This window comes from Saccopteryx leptura, chromosome 3, assembly GCF_036850995.1.
Source record: "Saccopteryx leptura isolate mSacLep1 chromosome 3, mSacLep1_pri_phased_curated, whole genome shotgun sequence".
NCBI classification, from domain to species: domain Eukaryota; kingdom Metazoa; phylum Chordata; class Mammalia; order Chiroptera; family Emballonuridae; genus Saccopteryx; species Saccopteryx leptura.
In genome coordinates, this window is record NC_089505.1 from 7794609 (window position 1) to 7813957 (window position 19349).

Here is a 19349-nt window from a genome sequence, read left to right on the forward strand (position 1 = left end):
CCAGACTACCAGCACACCAGGTGGTGGACCCAACCTAAACTATACCATCAGCAGCAGACTGGTGGATTTCACACCTGGGCAGCAGCCACCAACCCAAACTGGTTTTTTTTTTTCCTTTTTCAACTGAGAGGAGGGGAGGCAGAGAGAGAGAGACTCCCACATGCGCCCTGACCAGGATCCACCCGTCAACCCTATCCAATCGAGCTATCTTCAGCGCCTGGGGCTGACATTCGAACCAATCGAACCACTGGCTGCAGAAAACAAAGAGAGAGAAAGGGGAGAGGGAGGAATAGAAGCAGATGGTCACTTCTGTGTGCCCGGGCTGGGGATCAAACCCGGGATGTTAGCTAACATTCCACATATGTTTGTTGAGTGTTTACTGTCACCAAACACAAAGGATAACACACCGAGCTGTAAGGAAGACAGAAACACATCCCTGCTCTCCTGTAATTTATGTTCTGGTTGGAGCAAAGCTGATAATATACAAAGACACGAATGCACAGTAAATGAATAAATAAGAACAAATGAGAATGTGATCAATACCATGCAGGACATCAAAAATGGTGATGTGGGACCTGGCCGGTTGGCTCAGTGGTAGAGCGTCGGCCTGGCGTGCGGAAGTCCCGGGTTGGATTCCCGGCCAGGGCACACAGGAGAAGCGCCCATCTGCTTCTCCACCCCTCCCCTTCTCCTTCCTCTCTGTCTCTCTCTTCCCCTCCCGCAGCCGAGGCTCCATTGGAGCAAAGATGGCCCGGGCGCTGGGGATGGCTCCTTGGCCTCTGCCCCAGGCGCTAGAGTGGCTCTGGTCACAACAGAGCGACGCCCCAGAGGGGCAGAGCGTCGCCCCCTGGTGGGCATGCCAGGTGCATCCCGGTCGGGCGCATGCGGGAGTCTATCTGTCTCTCCCCGTTTCCAGCTTCAGAAAAATACAAAAAAAAAAATGGTGATGTGATAGCGACTGGGAAGATGCTTTTCACTGGACAAGGAAGGAGGGCATCTCCCAGGAAGGAACGCTCAGGCTGGACTCGGCATGAAAGTCCAGAAGGAGGCCGTGCTGAGAAGATGGGGGTGAGGGTATTACTGGCAGAGGCCACAGTTAGTACAAGGGCCTAAGTGAAGAGGTGAGAGAGTGGTCAGAGCCTAGAAATCTTTTGTTCCAGAGTCAAGAGCTTGAATTCTATTCCGATGGTGGTTGATAAGAAGTCCCTGGAAAATTGAAAATAGTAGTAGTGTCATGGTTAGGCTCGTTTCACCAGGATCAGTCTGGACCTCAAGGGAGAATGGGTTTTACACAAGAGTGATCCTGTGGTTCAGTGTGTGTCTGACCAGGAGCAAGCACTGGTGCTCTCAGTAAAGAGTGGATCGTATGAGGAAAGGCGTGGAAGCAACACCCCACTCAGGAAGCTACTGCAACCGTCCAGGCAAGAGGACAGCTGGAGGTAGTCTGGAAAAGAGTGGTGATCATGGAGACAGCCAGAAACTGACTCAAGACAGGTTCTAGAAGCAGTGTCTACAGTTCTTGTGATGTGGAGATGAATAAGAAGAAAAGGAAAGGGCCGATTGGAGCAAAGCTACCCAGGGCACTGAGGATGGCTCCATGGCCTCCTCCTCAGGCACTGAGGAAGCTCGGAATTGAGCAACGCCCCAGATGGGCAGAGCATCGCCCCCTAGTGGGCTTTCCAGGTGGATGTTGGTCAGGGCACATGTAAGAGTCTGTCTCTGCCTCTCCTCCTATCAGTAAAATAAATAAATAAATAAATAAATAAATAAATAAATAAAATGATCTCCTGGGTGAGATATGTTAATCATTTTACAATACACAAAATATGATATAATGATATACTGCTCACAAACATTAGGGGATATTTCAAAATGAATATGCAGCTATAAAGAAGCATTTAATTTTTTTTTAATTAAACAAGAACAACAGAAAAGGAAACTACAAATCAAAGAATTTGTTTGACGATGCAAATGAGATGACAAACCAACTTTTGCAAAAGGCTGAAAGTAATGGAGTATCTGCACGTTCCCTGATCCCTTAATTTTTGTGAGCAGTGTATGATACGGCAAAGAGTAAGTACAGTTGAACTAATAATCTAAACTGGACTTCATTAACTTGTTTCCACGAGATTAAATGTGAGTAAACTTTTTTTAATACCAGGTCACCTACAGTGATAACTGAGAGTTCACTATGTACCAGACTGTTTTCAATGTTATCTTTCTGTAATTCTGTGAGGCAAATTCCATAATCAGCTTCATTTCACAGAGGAAGGACCCGAAGTAACCTCCCTGTCACAGAGCTTCAAGGGGAAAGCAGGCCTTGAACATAGGCAGTCTAGCTCCCGAATCCAGGCTCTGAAATCATGCTAGAAAACCAGGGCCTCCTGGACAAGATAATCTGTGACGTCCTGCTTCGATGGAAAGAGTAACAACTTCATACTCCTGGCATCCCTTGATAAAATTCTATCAATATACAGCTCAAAGAAAACAAAACCTAAGCCCTAGATGTCTGAAAGCTGATATAAGAAAAAATAATTGGATTGTTTATTTTATGGATTGTTTTAACTTGCCTTATCAAATAAAACCCTGTTCATTTACACTTCACTAATCTCATGTAGTTACCCAACTAAAATATATGTCATTAATATTAAAAAGTATTACTTCTTTAAATAACTATTTAGAGTCTTTTTTATTTGTAAGTTGGCAAAATCTAGGTTATTTCTAAGAATCTTTACTTTCTGGTTTTTGTAAGTAAATTTATTATGTTCCCAAATATCTTATACTTATATGTAATATAGAACAATCAGGGTTTATGAAGTACAGTTTCAATAAACTTAGCTTTATGACTTGTTAATACCTATTTATATCTTAGCCTAAAATACTTTCTTTGAGAGTACAAAACTCCATTTTTCTCAAATTTATTTTTTTAGGCTGGATTTTTCACTATGTTTTTCCATTATCTCACATAAATGAGGTTTTATGGACTACATATAAAAATAATAAGGAACACCAGCTTTCAAAATTATGTTCTTTTTAATTCTGAGGGACAATTTAGAGAAACATAAAATGAAGATAATAGATTTATAGTATGTGACTCAGGGAGAGGTCCTTCCCAAGTTGATGGAAGAAGCCAGCAAATGCCCACAATCTCCTAAGAATTTTAATGCAGGCATTTTAAACACCGCCAGACCTTTGCCACTCATTTTTAGGAGGGAAATCTCTGTGCTGGAAAAATAGAAAATGGTCAATAGATTTTGTTAAGGCTGAGATTAAATTTTTTATTTTAATGAGAATTATAGGTCAGAGAACTCACTAAAACTTGACACAGGACAAACAGTGATAATTTTAGAGAGGAAGCAGGGCAGCTTATTTTAGGATAATAATGAAAGCTAATATTTTTGGAGAACTTACTATAAGCAGTCCCCATGTTAAGAACCTGACCGGAATCACTGCCTCTACCATTCCCAACACCCTGTGAGGTGTGCCCTAGAGATATCCCAGCACAGGAGAAATGCGTACTCCAGGTCACACAGTTCGGAAAGACACCAACACTGGAACCCAGCTCACTCTCTTGATCGCTGTGCTCTCAGGTGAGCTGTTGCCTGAGGTGTGCCTAGAGAGCAAGATGGTCAGTTGATCTTTCTTCCCATCCCTACAGCAGCAGCAGGCCCTGCGGGGTATTTACAGTGACTTGGAGGGGACGTGGTGTATTGGAGCAGCCAATGTTCAGGTGACTCCAATACCTGCCTAGGATCACAGTGCTACCAGCAAAAGGCCTATGACTTGTACCGGACTTGTCTTAGGGCAAAGTCCATGTTCTTCCTGCCACATCACATTCCCTTATTCCGACATTGAATGGGTCACCTACTTTGTGGGTTGAGATGATGTTCATAGGGGTTAACAATTTGTGCCTCCCTCAAAGTCCCCTGTTGTCACTTCCTTGGCTATCATTTATCATATGCCTCTCCCACCTGGCATCGTGCTGTTCTGTTCTGCAGTCGGCTTCGAAAATACTAGCTATGCTTGTTAGACTTGTTTAAAACTAAGAATAAAACGATCTTGGGAACAATGCAAGAAAAGAACGGCAAATGATATTCAAGCTGCATGCTGACCTCAAAAGACCAGTAGTAGCTGCCTGGAGAGCCAGGTTGAGGCAATATGCAGGCTCTGCAGGGACAGACCCACAGGGAGCAGGGATGTCCGGCTCGGTTAAGAGAAGGAAGTGCCACACTTCTGAGCCAGGGGAGTGTCCAAGGAGTAATCTGCGTAAAGGTTACTGTGTGGTTTCGCATCCTCTACTGAGCTCTTCAGGTGTGTTTTTGTTAACTCCTTTGTTCTGAGAGTATAGTGGTTAAGGAGGCTAGATAAATATCTTCTGGATAACTAAGATGTTTATAATGGTATTTTTCTTCTCTCTAACTCTCTTTTACTTGGCCTGTAAAACTGTGGTTTAGGCAGTACCACTCAGAGCACCCAGAGGCTTCATCTAAATCATTGAGAGCACAAGAGACTTAAAGGGCACAAATTATTGCTACAGATTAGACAACCACAAATGAGAAAGTAAACTAACAAAGAAACAAATGATTTACAGTTGACATAAAATGCTTTCTCAGAAATATGCACATGTGTGAAGACTTAAGTATCCATGATATCTGACACCCTTGGACTACTGCTAGCCACTCTGGACTTGACCTCTGCATCACTCTTTCCACTGTCCACAAGAGCTGATGATATTCCGTGGCCTCCTTTGCTGCTACTTCTGTCTTTGTTACCATCACTTCTGCATATATGCAATCTCCTTTGCTTGCCTTTCTCTTCCCTCTGCCTTTCTTATTTCTTACCTCATTGCATTCCTGTCTTGTCTTCTGTCCTGTCTACATCAAAAGACTGACGTTTTACATATACCACCATTAAGCCAAAAGATTCCTTCTCTTTTGTTGGAGAACTAATCAATCACAGCACATTTGCTTTGGCAACTGATGACAAAACTTACTGGGTTCTGACTTAAAAACTGCTGACCGCGAGGGGCTCCATCTGCTAGCCGGTGCTAACGAGGGTGGCGGAGGGCAGTGACAGTGACCTAGCACTGCTCCAGATTTTGTTCACGTCTCAATGTTTTCCTCAATAAAACACTGGGTGGAAAACTTACCCTTGAGCTAAGTTTTGAGGGAGGAGTTGGGGGACCAGTGTCCCCCCTCATCAGAGAGGAAAGTGATGGACAGATAGCTCCTGCCAATGCCGGGGTGCCGCACTTACCCAGGGGACACACGGCAGAGGTGTACCAGGAGAACAGGTACTGGCAGTCCGCAGTCTCATGGCTGAACTCGGGGATCCCGTCCTTTACCAAGGGGTCGCAGCGAAAGAAGATAGTGGAAGAGATGGTTTTTGTCTTATCTTTCCACATTTAGAGGACGAGGAAAACACCACATCTAGATCATCTGTCAAAAAGGCAGGCGTGCACATAACCACAGCGACGCTACCGTCCACATTTCAATGACAGGCCGAGCTTATCTTTCCAGAGTCTCTAAGAAATTTTCCCAGACTTCAAATCATGCATAAGGGTCCCTCATCAAATGTCCACATATGGCCTGACTGGGCGGTGGCACAGTGGATAGAGCGTCAGACTGGGATGCGGAAGACCCAGGTTCGAGACCCCAAGGTCGCCAGCTTGAACATGGGCTCATCTGTTTTGAGCAAAAGCTCACAAGCTTGAGCCCAAGGTTGCTGGCTCGAGCAAGGGGTTACTCGGTCTGCTGAAGGCCCTCGGTCAAGGCACATATGGGAAAGCAATCAATGACCAAGTAAGGTGTTGTTAACACTCAACGAAAAACTAATCATAGATGCTTCTCATCTCTCCATTTCTGTCTGTCCCTGTCTATTCCTCTCTCTGACTGTGTCTCTGAAAAAAAAAAAAGTCCACATGTGTTCTTCTCCACAAGTACTGAGCACATACTATGGGGCCCCTGCCATAAGTCAGTGTGCAACACAGACTTAAACTTTGCCCTGACAGAGGTCTGGCCTTTGACCTCAGCTAACAGTATGATCTGGAGTGATTGCTGGCCACACGTTATCAGCCTGCCGGGAGCAGACCAACCAACCAAGCAACCAACCAACCACCAGCCAGCCAACCAATCAACCAATCAATTAACGAATCAGCCAGCCAACCAACCAATTAACCAACCAACCAATCAACAAACCAGGTGGCCAATCAACCAACCAACCAAACCTACATAGTAGAGACCCAATAAGAGCCCTGGCCATCGAGAGGCAGCCAGTCCCCCTGGCTGGCAATGCACAGCACACGCTGTCACTTGCTGGGGATATAACACCCCCCGACCGCACAGGGAGGGATCACAGAGCACCGTCCCGTCCGCCCCTGCCCTCCGCGTGACTTCCCTTGACCAATATCCCCCTCTGTGACTGTGACACATTCTTAGAATCCTTCTGGCGAATTATCAAACCTGAGGTGATGGATGCTCAGCACTGCGGAGATACCGAGTGCCACTGAGCTGAACACCGAAGAATTGGTTAAAATGGTAAACGTGGGTATATATTTTTTGCCCTATTTTTTTTAAAGCAGTCGGGACGGTGTAGACCGGCCTGGAAGAACTTACGCCTGGAGACTTCCTCCCGCTCTGCCTTTCCTAAGGAACCCAGCGCCAAAGGGTCGCCATCACCTTCCTACTTCCGGCCCTACTTTCTTATTCTCTTTTGCCAACACATTACATGTACGCCCCTCACTGTCCGCCCATGGGCTGGTGCCAAACTGAGCCTCCCCGTTCCTGTGAATTGCGAGCCCTGAACCAGCTCTCAGACCTGTTCTGCTGCCAGGCTCCTCGGCCAACCCGCTGGCAAGAACGGACAGGCAGGACGGTGCCTGGAAAACTCGGAGAGAAAGCTCAGAGCTACAGATAACCGCCCAGTTCCGTTGTCACATACCAGCAACAACAGCACTGGCTTCAACTTCAGAAAGCACAGACACAAAAGCCCTACGACGAGCTCCCTGCCTCCTCATGTCTCCATCTCATGCTGACCTGAGAAGAAGTCAGGGCAACCCGATGCCGCCTCCCACACAGACTTGTTCACCTCTGTTCGAGAATACACCAGGTGGTACTGGTTCCAGAAAGACCCCAGGGCAACCCCGTCCGGGATGGGCACCGCCTACCAGGCTGCTCCGGGAACAGGCGAGATGGATCCTGGTGATGTAGGTGGTCTGTACGCCATCGCTGGTGGTGCACGCTGAACCATTCAGGTACTCTAACAGAAGGGTGTCGCTCACCTCCACGGCGGGGCCCATCGTGGCCATCCCAAAGTTACTGATGGAGACGACTTTGGTAAACACACCCTGTAGACAGACACGTCCCTTAGGGTCCCCTCTGACTACAACACTGCTACAACGGGTTCTTGTGACTCACGATTGTCTGCGGTCTACAAGATTGCTGTGAGTGCTACGCTAGTGCACATGGAACATACAGCCCTACAGACAGGGAAGTACGTGCCTCTACGTACACAGACCTCACTTAGAATACAATCTTAAATCCTCACAGTGTCTCATACTCGTAGACTGTTGTCTTTACAACTAGGAAAATGAGGTTCAGACACAGAGTCTTGTCTCCCCTCTAACAGGCATCAGGGGCAGAACTCAAACCTGGTCCACCTTCCTGGAGCCAGGAGCTTCCGGCCCCACATGGCCCTGCCCCCCACGTGTGGGGGTGGGGTTACAGACTAGGCCTCAGTGGGAAACGTGCATGTCAGACCACTCTGCCCGTGTCCCAAGTGACCGAGAAAGCGCTTCAGTTACTGACTTCAGGGTAACAGATGTCAGCAAGAACAGGGCTCTAGAAGTGCAGACTCCTGAGCGCCGCGCGCTGGCTGTCCTGAGGCCCCGGCTCCCACAAAGGGCGCTCGCATGGGCTCACACACTCTCACACAGGCGCCACATGGGACTCGGTCCTTCCCCACAACACTCCAGACACCTCCGAGGTCACAACCGAACCGCGCCAGGCAGAGGATGTTCTCACAGGGCTATTTCTAAAGCAGCAGCACACGGCCGGTTTTATTTTAAGAGTTGACGGGTAAAGACCACATGGGAACAGACCCAAGCGCTGCTGGCAGTAACTGTGCCCGACCATGACAAAAGGCCACTCGGTATCCTGGCCAAAGCAATCACGTGGACCCAGTACATCCACAGTGACTCTCCCAAGCCAGTCCCCCCCCCCCCCCCACCGGCCAGGAGCGAGAGCTTTCGGTAACAAGAACTGCTCTTTCTAGAGGTCTACTGCTCCAGGACACTTCGGAGTTACGGTTCAACGTTCTGCCCCCATCTGTGACCCGGGTTCGCCATCGCCAACGCCACCGCCTGTTTGGGGTTCAAATCTGAATGACGATTCACATTCAGTCGCAGCCATGGGAGGCACCTCGTGTTAGCAGCCAGCCCCACTTTAATCTGGGAGTCCAAAATAACCACAGCTGCCCATCGCAAGGCGTGGCAGGAGGGAGACCGGGACGAGCGGGCGGGCCGACTCACCTGACAGTTTTCGTATCTCATCTGGCAAGTGGCCACATAGCCATCACAGCACGGCACGGGGCGGAGAGGCCGGCACACGTTAATGTAGTATTTCCTCCACATGTTGTGTTCTCCTGCGCTGTCCAGGGCGTACCAGTTTCCATCAGGGCCGTCTTCCGACTTCGCGAGACTAAACTTACAGAGCAAAAGGTATGCTTAATCTGGCCTCCAGGCCTCATCCTAACAATTAATTTCTAAGTAGTTAGAGAAACGCAGAGCAAGGCAGGCCCTCGCAAACACACTACAGAGGTGGGCTCACCGGGACTCACAACACCCATGAGTATGCTCCACTTCTGCTCAAGTGAGCACTCAGCACACCCGGACCTGCCCTCGCCCCTTGGGATAGACAGTCACTGACTTAAACAATGCTGCTTAACAATGCTGTTTAATGATTTAAACAACAGATAAGGCTTTGTGGCGTCAAGACCAGTTACTATCATATAGTTTACCAGACCGCTTTTAGAATGTATTCTGCTTGGGACTCCCCATCTGGGTCCTGCACCCCAGAACTAACTCGACTTTTGATCAGTGGCCCAGTTACACGCTCACCAGCAAAGCCTACAGAACCTCAGCACTACCTGGATCTGGGCCCAGGCCAGGGCCAAGGGCAGGCTGACCCCACCTCTGGAGAGATCATACTGCTTCATGGTGAAGGCGTCAGTCACCACGCACTCCAGGGGCTCCTCTGGGAAGGCGTAACTGGTATACCACCGGAAATTGTAGGTAGAGTTATCTTCCTCCTAAATCGAAGCAGCAACAGGGAGGGATGACAATGAGAGAGGGAAACATTACGTGAAGCCAGCATTTAAAAAAAAATTGACCAGGATGGGGAAGATGGCAGCGGAGTAGGCAGACGCACAGACGACCAGCTCTCACCACCAAACTGGAATACAAATCAATTTAGGAACAATCAGCATGAAAAACCACCTCTGGACTAGAGGAACAGCTCTCAAAAAACAAGGAGCAAAGAAGAAGCCACAACTAACCTGGCAGGAAGCGCCTGAATCTCCCCTGCTTACAGGAACAAGGGGGGAGGGGGAGGCTGAGAGCCCAGAGGGGCTCTCACTCCAGGGAAAAGAGCAGAGTATGCTGCTCACAGTAACTTGCCTGGTGACCAGGGAATGAGGTGTGTTGAAAGGATCGGCTTATCTTCCAAGTGGAAAGGGGAGAGTGACAGACTGTGAGGGGCACAGGAATGCAGGAGACGACCTAAAAAGCTGACTTATTCAGTGCTGGAGGCGGCCATAGCTGGGGGAGGGACTGATCCTTCTACAAAACAAGACTGAATTGCTTCTGAATCACAGATCTCCAGACATCTCTCCAGCTACAATCAGCACAACAAGATACAGCTGAAAACAAGAAGTGGGCCTGACCTGTGGTGGCACAGTGGATAAAGCATCAACCTGGAATGCTGAGGTCGCTGGTTCAAAACCCTGAGATTACCTGGTCAAGGCACATATGGAAATTGATGCTTCCTGCTCCTCCCCTCCTTCTCTCTCTCTCTCTCTCTCTCTCTTTCTCTCTCTCTGTCTTCCTTCTCTCCTCTCTAAAATGAATAAAGTCTTAAAAAAAAAGAAGAGGAAAGGAGGGGCAGTAACTCAGGTCTCCATGGAGATCTGAGATACATCTCCACCTACTGAAGCTCAGAAAACACCCTGCCCCCAGAGAAATTAACTAGAAGGTAGAAGAGGCCTTCAGAGTCTCAGGTTACACCCACCACATTGCTGGATACAGTTTCAAGGAACCCCCTGCTGAGATCAGTAAACAAGACTATCACCTGTTAAGAAAACAAACAAATCAAGACTTCAAAGTGGCCCAAATCCAAAAGTGGATTACAAATAATAGCTGATGCCAACCCAAGAAGACCAAGAAACAACACAAGTGAAAAGTGGAGGCAGACAACACCAAGCCTAGATCAACCAGGTCTACAAACAAAACACCCAAACACAGAGACATAATGAGAAGACAAAAAAGTGCAATCCAAATGAAACCACAAGAGAAACCTTCAGGAGATGAACTAAGTGATATGCAAATAATCAAACTTCCGGAGGCAGAGTTCAAAATAATGATTGTAAGGATGCTTACGAATCTCAGAACAACAATGGATGGTCATTACGAACACCTAAAATAAAGAAATAGCGGGTATAAAAAAGATACAATATCAAAAATGAAGATCACAATGGAAGGAATTAAAAAGAGGATGGATAGAGCTAAGGATCGAATCAGCGAGTTGGAGGACAACTTGAATGAAGGCAAGAAAGCAGAGAAGAAAAAAGAAAAGAGACTCAAAGTCTGAGGAAACTCTTAGCTCTGTGACAACATGAAGAGAAATAACATCCGCATCATAGGGGTTTCTGAAGAAGAAGAGAAAGAACAAGGGATAGAGACTGTTTAATCATATCATAGCTGAAAACTTCCCTAAATTAATGCAGGAGAAATTCTCACAAGTTCAGGAAGCACAGAGAATGCCATTAAAGAGAAACCCAAAGAAACCTACACCAAGACATATCATAATTAAAATACCAAAGCTAAGTGATAAAGAGAAAATATTAAAAGCTGCTAGAGAAAAAAGGCTATCACCTACAAAGGAGCCCCCATAAGGATGACATCCAACTTCTCTACAGAAACACACTTGAGACCAGAAGGGAATGGCAAGAAGTAGTCAAAGTAATGCAGAACAAGAACCTACAACCAAGACTACTTTAGCCAGCAAGGCTATCATTTAAAATCAAAGGAGAAATAAAAAGCTTCCCAAACAAAAAAAAAACCAACTCAAGGAATTCATTACAACCAAACCAATGCTACAGGAAATGTTACGGGGCCTGTTGTAAACAGATCAGAGTGCGAAAAAATGTAGCAAAAAAGGAATACACCTTTAAAGAATAAAATACCAATAAATAATTACATATCAATAATAACCTTAAATGTAAATGGATTCAATGATCCAATCAAAAGACATAGCGTAAGTGCATGGAAAAGAAAACAGGACCTGTACACATGCTGTCTACAAGAGACACACCTTAAAACAAAAGATGCACATAAATTGAAGGTAAAAAGAATGGAAAAAAAACACATTTCATACAAATGGATATGAAAAAAAAAGCTGGGGTAGCAATACTTATATCACACAAAATGGACTTTAAAACAAAGGATATAGTAAGAGATAAAGAAGGCCACTACATAATGATAAACGGAGTATTCGAACAGGAAGATAAAACTATTATAAATATCTATGCACCTAATATAGGAGCACCTAAATATATAAAGCAGACTTTGATGGATATAAAGGGCAAGATCAAAAGCAATACTATAATAGTAGGGGATTTTAATACCCCACTAACATCACTAGACAGATCCTCAAGAAAGAAAATTAAAGAAACAGCAGACTTGAAGGACACACTAGATCAACAAGATTTAATAGATATCTTCAGGACCTTTCATCCTAAAGCAGCAGAATATACATTCTTTTCAAGAGCTCATGGTACATTCTCTAGGATAGACCACATGTTAGGGCACAAAAGCAGTCTCAACAAATTTAAGAAGATTGAAATCTTATCAAGCACTTTCTCTGACCCCAATGGCATGAAAATAGAAATGAAACACAACAGAAAAGCTCAAACATTCTCAAACACATGAAAACTAAATAGCAGGTTGTTAAATAATGAATAGATTAAGAATGAGATCAAAGAAGAAATAAAAAAATTCCTAGAAGTGAATGACAAGCATACAATAACTCAAAATTTATGGGACACAGCAAAAGCATTATTGAGAGGGAAGCTCATAGCAATACAAGCACACTTTAAGAAACTAGAAAAAGCTCAAATAAATAACTTAACCCTGCATCTAAAAGAACTAGAAAAAGAACATCAAGTAAAGCCCAAATGTAGTAGAAGGAAGGAAATAATAAAGATCAGAGTGGAAATAAATGACATAGAGGCTAAAGAAACAATACAGAGGATCAATGAAACTAGGAGCTGGTTCTTTGAAAAGGTAAACAAGATTGATGATCCTTTAACCAGACACAACAAGAAAAAAAGAGAGAAGACTCAAATAAAATTAGAGAGTGGAGAAATAACAACTGACACAACAGAAATACAAAATATTGTAAGAAACTACTATGAAGAACTGTATGCCAAAAAACTAGACAACCTAGATGAAACGGACAAATTCCTAGAAACATACAATCTTCTAAAAATCAATCAGGAAGAATCAGAACACCTAAACAGACCGATTACAACAAATGAGATTGAAACAGTTATCAAAAAACTCCCAACAAAGAAAAGTCCGGGGCCTGATGGCTTCACAAGTGAATTCTACCCAATATTCAAAGAAGAACTAACTCCTATCCTTCTCAAGCTATTTCAAAAAATTCAAGAGGAAGGTAGACTTCCAAACTCCTTTTATGATGTGAGCATAATTCTGATTCCAAAATCAGGCAAACACAACACAAAGAAAGAAAATTATAGGCCAATATCCCTGATGAATATAAATGCTAAAAGCCTCAACAAAATACAAAAAAAAAAGGGAAAAGGAGCCTGACTGGGCGGTGGCGCAGTAGATGGAGTGTAGGACTGCGATGTGGAAGACCCAGGTTCGAGACCCCGCAGGCTCATCTGGTTTCCCCAGCTTGAGCCCAAGGTCTATGGCTCGAACAAGGGGTTACTCAGTCTGCTGAAGGCCCGTGGTCAAGGCATGTATGAAAAAGCAATCAATGAACAATTAAGGTGTCGCAACGTGCAACGAAAAACTAATGATTGATGCTTCTCATCTCTTCGTTCCTGTCTGTCTATCCCTCTCTCTGTCTCTGTAAATAAACAAAGAAAGAAAGAAAGAAAGAAAAAATTAAAAGAAAAAACCTTTAAAAAATGGGAAAAGGAAATAGACACTTCCCCAAAGAAGGGATATAGATTGCCAATAAGCATATGAAAAAATGCTCAAAATCATTAATCATTAGAGAAATGCAAATTAAAACCACGATGAGATACCACCTCACACCAGTCAGAATGGCGCTCATCAACAAAACAACACAGAATAAGTGCTGGCCAGGATGTGGAGAAAAGGGAACCCTCCTCCACTGCTGGTGGGAATGCAGACTGCTGCAGCCTCTGTGGAAAACAGTACGGAGATTCCTCAAAAAATTGAAAATCGAACTGCCTTTAGACCCAGCTATCCCATTTTTAGAAATATACCCCAATAACACCATAGACCTGCTCCAAAAGAAGAAATGCACCCCCATGTTTGTGGCAGCATTGTTCACAATAGCGAGGATCTGGAAACAGACCAAAGTGTCCGTCAGAGGACGAGTGGATTAAAAAGCGTTGCTACATATATACTCTGGAATACTACTCAGCCATAAGAAATGATGACATCGGATCATTTACAATAACATGGATGGACCTTGATTACATTATGTGGAGTGAAATAAGTAAATCAGAAAAAACTAGGAACTATATGAATCCATACATAGATGGGACATAAAAATGAGACTCAGAGACATGGATAAGAATATGATGGTAAGGGGCATGTGGGGAGGCTTGAGGGGGATGGGGCGAGGAGGGAGAGAGAGGGGGTGGGGGGAGGGGAGGGGCACAAAGAAAACCAGATAGAAGGTGACGGAAGACAATTTGACTTTGGGTGAGGGATATACAGCACAATCAAGTGTCAAAATAATCTGGAAATGTTTTCTCTCAACATATGTACCCTGATTTATCAATGTCACTGTATTAAATTTAATAAAAAAGAAAAGTTGACCAGTACACCTTCTACAAACACACTTCAGAAAAGGGATGCTACCTTGCCCATCTCATTTTATTAAAGGGGAGAACGTCCAGTAAAATATTAAGATGAAAATCTAGCCTCTGTTCAGTGGGAATGAGAAAGTTTTCATGCTTTCGTGTGTTTTGTATCCAAAACCCAGGTGACTGTGGGCTGTCACTGAGGTGTATGGTCCAGTGGATAAATGTGGGCTGTCACTGAGGTGTACGGCCCAGTCACTGAGGTGTATGGCCCAGACACTGAAATGTATGGCCCAGTCACTAAGATGTATTGCCCAGTCACTGAGGTATATGGCCCAGTCACTGCGGTGTATGTATGGCCCAGTCACTGAGGTGTATGGCCCAGTCACTGAGGTGTACGGCCCAGACACTGAAATGTATGGTCCAGTCACTGAGGTGTATGGCCCAGTCACTGAGATATATGACCCAGACACTGAAATGTATGGCCCAGTCACTGCGGAGTATGTATGGCCCAGTCACTGCGGTGTATGGCCCAGTCACTGCGGTGTATGGCCCAGTCACTGAGATGTATGGCCCAGTCACTGAGGTGTATGGTCCAGTCACTGCGGTGTATAGCCCAGTCACTGAGGTGTATGGCCCAGTCACTGTGGTGTATGGCCCAGTCACTGAGATGTATGGCCCAGTCACTGCGGTGTATGGCCCAGTCACTGAGATGTATGGCCCAGTCACTGCGGTGTATGGCCCAGTCACTGAGATGTACGGCACAGTCACTGAGATGCACGGCCCAGTCACTGAGATGCACGGCCCAGACACTGAAATGTATGGCCCAGTCACTGAGGTGTACAGCCCGACACTGAGGTGTACGGCGCAGTCACTGGGGTGTATGGCCCAGTCACTGGGGTATATGGCCCAGTGGATAAACAGCTCATAAACTGACAACTGCCTGGGATCCTAGCAAATCTAAACGGATGAACTAAAACCTCAAAGTGTGATAACTTCCCCAGAAAACCGTTCTCACAGCTCAGCTTCTACACAAACGGCCATGGCAGGCAGGCTCGCGTAGAAGTCATGGGCAGCCAGACCACTTGACAGTCCGTCCCCAGGGATACCCCAGCCCACACCTCCTCTGCAGTGAGAACCCCATCTCACTCCAGAGAAGTCAGTGGCCCTGCCGCGACCCCTTTCTTCTCTCCTCCCGCCTTCACCCGGCTGATTCCCTCTCCCAGGCGGCGTACGCATGGGCACCCGTGGCCCATTCCCACCTGATACTTGGGCACACCCACGCCAACGTCTCGGTCACAGAGGAAGGTGATGAGCGTCGCGCGCAGCGCATGCTTGTCATTGTTATAGGGCGTGCCATCCTTGTATTCAACTGGATCATCCCATCGGAATAGGAAAGTTTACTATTGCTCCGTCCCGAGTTCCAAACCTTCTTATCACTAAAACAAACAAACGTCTCTCAGAAAAGATGCTAAGACCAGACGCGGGAGGAAGGGCTGGTGCACAGGGTGGGGGAGCAGCTGGGACAGGTCCCGGATGGCAGACCACCCCGATCCTTAGTTAGGGATTTCTACGCCCAGCGGGGATCAGAGACCAACCCTGGTCACACTCCAGAACCCAAACCCACAGCTGGTGGAGGGTACGACTCAGTTCATTTCTACTCGTCAATGAAGAGACATGTACGTAAGTGTCTAACAACAGAGAAGAGCCAGCTACACAGAAAAAAAATGGCATTACGGATAGCCCTCTCTCTTTTCCCGGGGTGTGTCCACTCTCTCTTTGGGAAATCACACACTTAGCACCCTTTGGTCAGCATGCTATGTCCTCTCCGTGTCTGATTGCTTGTTACAAAGCAATGTCAGCGGAGAACACACCTGTCACACGAGACCCCTGATCAAAAACCCACAAATGGACACAGTGACTTGCCTTCTTGCCACCTGGCAGGCCCCGAGCCCGGCTGGCAGGGGCCCCCCAACACCGCAGCACACACGTTTATGTAAAAGTCGTACTTCTCAGTCTCCACCTTATAGCCATCTTTCTTTATGAGAGTTGACAAGTCAAAAGAAAACTCTGCGAAGAAATAGAAACAATCCAAGGATGGAAGGTCGGTCAGACCGCAGTCAGTCACGGCGGCCTCTGTTCGCCGCCGCAAGCCGAGACATTCTTCCTGGGGACCCCCCGGGGACCAGGAGACCAAAAAGGCCAAAAAGAGGCTTTTCCTATTGGGCCACCAGAAACACAGTTCCTGACATGTCCCTCAGAGAAGGAGTCCTTACCATGTCACACCGTTAACTGAAAAATGCTATTCCAAGCCATAACTGCTGGTCAAATAATCAACCAGCATGCTTCCAAGCAGGGGAGCACCAGGGCACGACCTGTGTGGAGAGTCTCCCAGGGGCGGTGTCTGGACCAGAAACTCACATGGAAAACCTTTGCCAACATGATTCACTTCCACGGGTCCGTGCAGCAAGCCGAGACTGGTTGTTCATTATCTCAACCCTCAAGCGTCAGCCTTTCAGAATGTGGGCCCACAGGACTAATATTCTAAAGCAGTTTGCCTCGAATTCACTCTTATTTGTTTTTGTTTCTGTTTGCTAAGCCTAAGCAGGTCCAGGGGACACTCCGCCACCAGAAGCTGCTCGGACACCCACCTGCCTGAAAGTCAAAGATGGTGCAGTTCTCGCCCTCGGTCCTGGACAGCACGTAGGCGGTGGCCGTGTGGCACTCAAACTCGTAGAAGCAGCCGTCTTCTCCGGAATGTATCAGCACCGGAGCACTTTCCAGATCACCTGTCAGGGGGAGAAAGGGACCCTCACCAATCGCTCCCAAGAGGGCTTCCCACATGTGCTGCAGGAGTCCACCTACCAGAGGTCCCGAGAGCGTCCACCCTACAGAGACAGAACAAAGGGAGGCTGCCACGGGCTGCGGGCAGCGGGGAAGACACGGCGGTTAGTGTTGGAAGGGGACAGAGTGTCCCTTTGGAAGGATGGAAAAGTTCTGCAGGTGGACGGTGGTGACAGATGCACAACAGTGAAAGTGCCCAATGCTATAGAACGGTCCAGTACAAGGGGTGAAAATGCTGAATTTACACGGGGATAAAACACGTGAATGTGCATGTTACTACAATTTCTTTAACAAATAAAATATAAGTTTCACATTCTGCATATGATACCATAACTTAAAATTTTTAAAAAAATCCATATAAAAATCCTAGCCCCTGACGTCACCCCACAGCTGAGAATTGCTCCAAAGGACACACTTCAAGGGAAGGTGAAGAGGCTCAGTGGTGACACAGTGAGTGGCGCTGGGAGCACGCTGCCGACCCAACATTAGTAAAATCAGGGCACGCTCAACATCACCAGCAAGGAAGCCCCTAAAAATCACAACTAGGACTGAGAGGCGTCCAAAAGCACTCACAATGCTACGTTCTGAGGAGCATCAGAACGTGTGACTGCAGGTAGGTTCTGACCCTGTAAAGCAATGCAAACAAAGGGACGCGGTGTACAGAAGAGTGCTGTACTTTTTAACGGTGAGATCCCGGACAGCGTGTGTCAACCATCACGACCCCTCCCTCCTCTCCCCATGGAGGAAGTTCAGCAGCTGCGTGGCCGCGCTCTGTCAGCTCTGAGGAAGAGGCAGCCCCCTTGGACCATAACTCTTTTGGAAAATTACAAGACAATGCCCTTGAAGGGCATTTATGGTTTCTCCATTGCTGGACTGGACTGGGGCGGCCGATAGGGGAATCAAATCTAACTGGACCACCGCTAAGGACGGCCGATCCTTGCAAGGCTGGGCTCCACCCCTTCCGACCTCATCCCCTTGGCAGGGCCATGAAGAAACGGACGCGAAGGCTGTGGGCACACCCCTGGCAAAAGCCTGACCATGTCTCTTCTTTTGTATTTTTCTTTCCCCAGTGTTGTGTTTAAAATGTTTACCTGGCTTGCACAACAGTGTTATATTAGTTCTTATTCTCTTCTTGTCACCACAGACATCACAGTCCGCATAGAGCTGAATGTTTCCCTCCTCTTTTGAGGAGGAAGAAATAAATTTGCCCAGATTTTTACATCCAATCTTTTCTGGAAAAACAAGAAGGGAGGAGGGTGGACAGAAGATGTTATTAAAAATGATAACGACAGAAAGAGGCAGCACGCGTCAGCACAGACCCAGCAGGTATGCCACAGACTTTTTCTCAGCCCGCCCAGCTGGCCCAGACACAGCAGTGAATTTCTTCTTGAATAACATGTTTGACCAGGTGGTGGCAGCCACGCTGAAAATCCCGAGGCCCCCTACGGGCTCCGCAGGGAAGTGCCCACAAGAGGGAGAAAGACAAACACGCCCGGCCCGCCATCCTGTAAAACAACACTGTCTCCCCCTCCGGGGGCCCCACTCTACCGAGACATGTCTTTTGAAAGCACACCAAGAGTCCAGCATTGGTCCCAGGAACAAAGCAGAAACTAACTAAACCTGTTCAGCCAGCCAAGAAGGGGACCTCTTAATTCCTGGTTCAGTTGATTCTTCCCACGAAGTTCTGAAACTCCCTGCCATGTTCTGCTCACAGAAACCACCCTGAAGGGCAGGGTGATTCCTCCCACCCCCTGGCCGCACAGGTCCTTGTTCTATGCTTGGGACAGATTCGAATGGCTCTTCTCCCTGCCTGTCACTTCTGGGGTGGGAGTCTGATCCATCAAACTGAGCTGTCTCTGCAGGACAGCCACAGATCAACACAGTCACAGCCGATGGAATCTAAGGGGGACAGAGCTCTCAGACAGAGGCGACAATAGATGCCAGTCACCCTACATTGTCACTTCTGAACAACTGCTGGCGGTGAAGCTGTTAAAACACCAAAATCACTTTTATGCAAATCCTAACAGTGTTCTTCTTCAGGTTACAAAGGGAAAAGACAACCAAGTGTTTCCCAGGGAGGTTCTCTGGGTTTCCCATCATGTGGGAAGGCCAGGCCAACTTTAGGCCCTCCATAGTCTCCACCCAGACTGCCCCCCAGGGTCCCCCACAACTGAGACCATCAGTGCTCTCTTTACCATCCTTCA

General features: G+C 46.8%; 1 protein-coding gene across 1 annotated transcript in view; it reads right to left on the reverse strand.

Moving 5' to 3' along the window:
• LOC136398668 (microtubule-actin cross-linking factor 1, isoforms 6/7-like) overlaps positions 1–19349 on the reverse strand; it is a 55729-nt gene that overhangs the window by 14654 nt on the left and 21726 nt on the right. The window contains exons 9-16 of the mRNA XM_066372889.1: positions 18237–18377; positions 16953–17090; positions 16176–16371; positions 15564–15740; positions 9145–9306; positions 8528–8701; positions 7166–7345; positions 5257–5338 (exon numbers count right to left, since the gene is read on the reverse strand). Coding sequence (XP_066228986.1) covers positions 5257–5338; positions 7166–7345; positions 8528–8701; positions 9145–9213 — 505 coding nt within the window. The 5' untranslated portion in view covers positions 9214–9306; positions 15564–15740; positions 16176–16371; positions 16953–17090; positions 18237–18377. The remainder of the gene's footprint in view (positions 1–5256; positions 5339–7165; positions 7346–8527; positions 8702–9144; positions 9307–15563; positions 15741–16175; positions 16372–16952; positions 17091–18236; positions 18378–19349) is intronic.